Below are 6,228 nucleotides of genomic sequence, written 5' to 3'. Positions count from 1 at the left end.
AAACCAAACTGGAGAGACACACACTTCTTTTACGTTGGTGGGTACAGGACAGTTCATAGCATTTTACAGCACGTAGTGATGGTATTTGGGGAACAAGATAACAATGAGGGATTTTGTGGTTTCCTGTTCTGGTATAGTAGGTTGTGCCCCCTAGCAGGGGTCCGGAAAAAGGGATTACTCTGACATTCCAAGGGTATGTTATCTTAGATGCAAAGAGACAACAGAGAGGCTCACTTAAGGTAAAGATTGACCTTGATCAAGGGAGCTACAGGCCAAAGATGTGACTTCCCGCCATGGCTCACCTTAGTTAGGAATTTTTATGTATGTGGTTATTTTCAGTCTCCTGAGCTTGTCAGGTTTAACATGTGGCCCCTTTTCTGTCCACAGGCAGAGCTAGGAGTTGCTGGCATTCTCACTGGCACATTATTGGACCGCAGACTGCTCCAGAGACTCCTAAATGTCCTTGAAAAGACAGAGCCCTGACTGTGTCCCCAGCTCCAAACAGCCTTTGTCAGTCTATAGATCTTCTAGATGCATGGGTGTCATGCAGGATCTCTGATCCTGCTCCCACTCTCGGCGGGTGGACACAGAGTATGGTGAGGCCAAAAAGGAACACCAACGGAGCCATGGATAGGGGATTCATACCACTATATTCTCACCTGGAGGTTGGGTTGGAGACACAGGAAGCAGGATTCACATGATCTGCAACCCACCGTCCGCTTCTCTGCCAACCAACCAACTTGCCAATGTAGCCATGGCAATTATATTAGTGGCTAATGGCTAACCGGTTACAGCTGATGGCCATCTAATAACTGAGCTGGCACCTTTCCACCTGAGGCCGAGAGCCTGGAAACTGCTCTCTGGACTCCGCAATGGGAAAATCTGGTGACTATGGTCCCAACTCAGAGAGGTCTCCTGCAGCTTTGTGGGAACATGGACCCTGAGTTTTGAGGAAGAGGGCAGACCGTCGTCCTGTAGCCACAACATCTGGGGAATCCAGGCAATCTAAACTGGAGCCCAACTCTTCAGCCCCCTACCCTCTGTTTATTGATAGAACTTGTCACTGTGTCTTGATTCTTTGTCTCTTGCACACTCTGGAGCAGTGGTTGTCCAAACTTAGCCACCTTGGGAATCACGAAGAGGGCTTGCTTCAAGGCGGATTGCATGCTGGCACCCCCCAGAACTCAGCGGCAGCTCAGCTAAAGGTGCTGTGTTCAATCTTAGTTGCAGGGGGTGATGCCCACCATCCCTTGCGGGAGTCGAGGAGGAGTTGAACCAGCAACCTTGTGGTTGAGAGCCCACTGCCCCATGTGGGAATCGAACCTTCAGCCTTCAGAGTTAGGAGCACGGAGCTCCAACCACCTGAGCCACCGGGCCGACCGAACACTGGTTTTTCTAACGAGTTCCCAGCATTTCTGAAGCTGCAGGTCCCGGGAGTGCACTTTAAGAACCTCCCCTAGAAAAAGTGAAGTCCACTCCTTAGAAAAAAATCACATGCATCTGGAGGAGCACGTTAAATCAGTGAATCAGGGAATGAAAGAAAAAGAGCAGGAGAGCGGAATAATGAAATACTGAGGAAACTCCTGCTCACCAGAGCCCATCCTGGGGCAGGCGCTGTCCTGGCGGCGCCCAGGGAGCTGAAGCAGCTGGAATCTGGGGCTCCCCTCTATCCACCCTGCCGTCTACAGGCCCCACCCCCACGCGGCCCGGCCTCCGCGGCCTTTGTGACGTCAGGGCCCCAGCCTTCAGGAGAATAGTTGCCATGGTGACATAAACGAAGGCCCTAGAGCGTTGAGCCGGGAACCGCCACCCCGAAGCTTCCGAGCGAGCCCGGGAGTGCCCGGCAGGTGGGTGCGCGCGGTGCCCTGGTCTGGGGTACGCGGGGTCGGAATGAGCGCAGGACCAGAAGTAGGCCCCTTGCAAAGCTCCCCGCCCTTCCTTCCTGTCCCTATACTTGCTTTATCACCCACCTAGCCATCCCTCTGTCCCTCCATGCCTTGTGCACCCTTGCTTTATGGCCCGACCACGCATCCCCGCTGGGCTGGGGGTGAGGAGGCCGGTACCTGCTAACCCGTGCCTCCGTGATACTCAGATTCCTGTCCATGCAGAGTGCAGCAAGAATGTGGCTGGAAGAGCTCAAGCTTTGGAGTCAAGGAATCTTAGGCTGAAATCCCAGTTACGGCCCTTCCTGGCTATCTGACTTTGGACACCTCGCTGAATCTACTTTGCTTCCTCTTCTGCAAAATTAAAAATCATTCAATGTTAAGGACTTCTAGGCGCTTTGATGAGTGCATGTTCTGCATATTAGATAAGACCCCTCCCTGTAAGCTCTTAAGGAGCTTACATTCTAAGGGGAAATAGGCCATAAATTCGGTTTTTAAAGCGATAAATCAGATAGTGGGTAATTGCAGAGAAGAAAACAAAGTGAGGTCCTATGGGGTAGGAGGAAAGAACCCCTTGAAATGGGGTGGTGAGGGAAGGCGTCTCTGAAGGGATGTCCTTTGAACTCAGATCTGAAGGGAGAGAACCCTCCCACCCACAGCTGGGTATGGGAGAACTGGTTTTGGCCCAGGAGGCAGCAAATGCAAAGGCCCTGAGGCAGAACATGGCCCTGAGGCCAGTTCTCTCTGTTCAGAACATGGTTGGTGTGTTCTAGCAACTGAAAGATTAGGCAGGGCAGCTAGTACTGTGTCAGGGGGCATGAGAGGATGGGAGGAGGGTGGAGGTGTTACAAGTGTTGGCCACTTGGTGAGCCCTCAGTAAATGCCAGCTATTCTCAGTCACCCAGGTACCTGGGGGCTGTGGGTCTGGAGACCATCTGGCTCAAACACTGTGTCACTCCCCAGGTTGGAACCTCCTTTAGCCGAGGTCAAGTTTTGCAACAAGCCCTTCCTTGTTCTTTGTTCCTCTGCTGGGATGCCTACTGTCTCCAAGGACATGACTTACAACAGTAAGTACCAGGTTGGTGTGGGCTCTCTCAGAGGTTAAAGACAGCCTTGGACGCCTGGGACAGAGATCTAGACTTACTCGAAGGTTCAGGTGATTCTAAATCAGGCAGTGAGGCAGAAATCACAGTTTGCCGTGTTCCCCAGAAACCCAATGTATTTGTGTCCTAGGGCTGCTAGAACAAAGTGCCACCACAGACTGGAGGCTTAAACAATAAAGATTTATTGTCTCACAGTTTGGGGGCTGGAAGTCCAAGGTCAAGGTATTGGGTTCAAGATCAAGGGTTGGTTCCTTCTGAGGGCCGGAAAACAGAATCTGTTCCATGCTTCTCTCCTAGCTTCTGGTGGTTTGTTGGCAATCTTTGGTGTTCCTTGGCTTATAGACTTACCAACTTAGTCTCTGCCTTCATCTTCATATGGTGTTCTGCCTGCATGTGTGTGTGTTCCAAATTTCCCCTTTTTATTACAGACAGGAGTCATGTTGAATTAGGCACCCACACTACTCCAGCATCACTTTATCTTAGTTACAGCTACAATGACCCTATTTCCAAAAAAGGTCACATTCTGAGGTGCTAGGGGTTAAGATTTCAAATATTCAAAAACGTTGATTTTCAGGGACACTATTCACCCTATAACAGGCCTTGAAAAAGGTGCCATAGTGGAGGTGGGCTTCTCTCAGCTTTCCTATAGCCATGGCTACCTGACTGAGACCAGAGGAGGTGCCAGCTGGCCCCAGGCTCTTTTGTGGAACATCCACGTCCCTGCCTCCCCAGAGTCACACACAGACTTCCAGGTACAGACAGGGCAAACAGACCCCAGCCCCAGCCAGAGAGCTGAGGACAGAGGGGTGGATCTGGGCAAAGATTTAGCTGAAATTTGACTCAGAGAAGTAAGCTCTGGGTTTATTCTTTATTCACAAACACTTATTAAGTACCAGGCATATGCGAGCATGCATTCTAGGCACTGGGGATTCAGAGGTGAGTAAAACTGATGGAGTCCCCCCTCATGTGACTTGGATTGCAGTGAGGGAGGCAGGCATTGGAAAACAACCAGTTTATATTTACAACAGCCAAGAAGTGGTAGAAAGTAAAACAACTGGAAGGTTTGAGCAAGTAGCAGAGGAGTAATTTAAATGGGAGAGGTAGTCAGGGAAGGCCTCTTGACGGAAATGACATTTGATATCTGTCACTAATAATCCTAAAGGATGAAAGAGGGAGAAAAGCATCTCTGTTGAGATGATTGGAAGGGTTTGAGCAGGGAGAATGTGCAATTTCTGGTTTTTATGACTTTTATGACTAGGGGTGCTGTTCCCTATGACATGGGCAGAGGGGCTGGTTTGTCTACAGCCCTCAAGGCACCTGGGTAAATCTTGCTCCTGATACAGAGGACAGAGGACACTTGATAGAGACCTTGGCCGGGCAGAAGAGCCAGAGAAAGCCCAGAGTACACCCCAGGCTTCCCAGTCAGGATTGGTGGGGGTGGGGGCTGCAGGACCTCCCCAACTCTGGTGCCCATACTCTCTGCACCCCACACCAATTCAGAGCCAGTTCAGGGATACCTGGCCTAAAGCTGGTCCCTCCATCTCTGGGGCTCCTAACGTCCAGGCCTGAACCCAGCCTGAGCCTCATGGGGGTGGGGTATGTTCAATGAGTGGCTGAATATATTTCCCACAAGGCCAGACTATGGGTACAGGGCTGGGGTTGGGAGGAGTCTGTTCTGTGCTGAAAAACTTCACTCACCAGGTGCAAATAAATGCCGAGCAAGCATGTGTGCTTAAAAAAAGGGTACGGGATCCTGAGAGACTTCTTAGCCATACAGATGGCCAGACCTTTACTCTGTGTGACTCTGGGGATGAAGGAGGGCTGGATGAAGTTGAATTTGGTGACTTTAAGAATTATGGTTTTAGGTGACCCAAACTTCATCTGGGGAGCTGCAAAATTGGGCCATCCAAAGCCCACCCTGCTGACCACATGGACTACGTGTCAGGCACTGTGCTGTCATTGTTACTCAGTCATTTGATTGATGTTTATTGAGTGCCTACTATGTGTCAGGCACTCTTACACTGGGCATGCAGAGGTCAATCAGACAGAGGCAGTGCCTGCTCTCACAGAGTCTGCAGAGATGAGGAATAAACAGCTCTCCCATCTGTGCTTGCTCCGCCTCTGCCAGTCTGGCTACTTGTGTTCCTTGGACAGGCCAAGCACATTCCCCTTGGCATCTTGGCACTGCTGTCCCCTCTGCCAGGAATGCTCTCCCCTTAGATTTCCCTGTGGTTGCCTCCCTCCTTCACTTCCTTCAGTTTATTCAAACGTCACCTTCTCAGCGAGGTCTCCCCTGAACATCCAATTTAAAATCTGGAGTACCCCCCACCCTTTCTGTACTTCCCTCATTGCTCTCCCTGCTTTATTTTTCTGGTTAGCACTTTCCACTGTCCACCTACCTCACCTTTCCTTACTTATCTTGTTTCTCTCTCAACCTGGTAGAATGTAAGCTCCCTGTGGCAGGGGTATTTGTCTGTCTTATGTGCAGCTGTCTCCCCAGAGTTTGGCACATAATGAGCCTTAATAGAATTCTGTTTGCCTGAAAGCCTTCCTCCAAGATCAGGAATAAGAGACAGATGTCTGCTTTTGCCATTGCTATTCAACACTGTGTTAGGAGTTGTAGCCAGAGAATTTAGATGAGGAAAAGAAATAAAAGGTATCCAAATTGAAACTGAAGAAGTGAAACTATCTCTATTCACAGATGACATGATCCTATATATAGATAATCCCAAAGAATCCACAAGAAAGCTACTAGTGCTAATAAATGAATTCAGCAAAATTGCAAAGTACAAGATCAACACACAAAGATTAGTTGTCTTTGTGTACGCCAGCAATGAACAGTCCAAAATGGAAATTAACAAAGCAATTCCATTTACAATGGCATCTAAAAGAATACAATATGGAGGACTGGGGTGACATCATGGGAGATGGCGAAGTAGGAAGATTCAGGACTCAGTCTTTCTACCAAAACAACTATTGAGCTGACAGGAACTGTCAGAATCCAAAATAGGAACTCTGGAGTCTAATTGAACATGCAGTTTTCAGAGAAGAACTGATGGAGAGACTGGGAAATTTTGATATTTTGTGAGAGGCTACCAGCCTCCATCCAGTCTGGCCAGTAGGGAGAGCAGCCATGTTCCTGGCATGGCTTACTGGTGCCAGGATGGACAATAAGGACCGTGTTCTCCCCAAATTGGGTCTGTGTGTTTTGATTGCTGAGGGACTGCACCAAGGCTCGTCAT

General features: G+C 49.5%; 1 protein-coding gene across 10 annotated transcripts in view; it reads left to right on the top strand.

Moving 5' to 3' along the window:
* The first annotated feature begins 1,100 nt into the window (after positions 1–1,100).
* Positions 1,101–6,228, top strand: part of CFAP100 (cilia and flagella associated protein 100) — a 62,964-nt gene continuing 57,836 nt past the window's right edge. For 3 of the 10 annotated variants that reach the window (XR_012498828.2, XM_088797881.1, XM_088797878.1), the window contains exons 1-2: positions 1,105–1,847; positions 2,847–2,950. Coding sequence is in view for 7 of the 10 variants with exons in the window: in XM_088797881.1 (XP_088654007.1) it covers positions 2,917–2,950 (34 nt within the window). In the remaining 3 variants the exon portion in view is untranslated. Of the gene's footprint in view, positions 1,848–2,846; positions 2,951–6,228 lie in introns of all 10 variants that reach the window. The other 7 variants (XM_019719405.3, XM_088797882.1, XM_088797880.1 and 4 more) reach the window with 6 other exon arrangements.

The sequence above is a fragment of the Rhinolophus sinicus genome, chromosome 4 (assembly GCF_057876585.1).
Source record: "Rhinolophus sinicus isolate RSI-liver-muscle chromosome 4, RSI-T2T, whole genome shotgun sequence".
Lineage (NCBI taxonomy): Eukaryota > Metazoa > Chordata > Mammalia > Chiroptera > Rhinolophidae > Rhinolophus > Rhinolophus sinicus.
The sequence above is the reverse complement of the archived record's forward strand: the minus strand, read 5'-3'. Positions and strand labels throughout refer to the sequence as shown.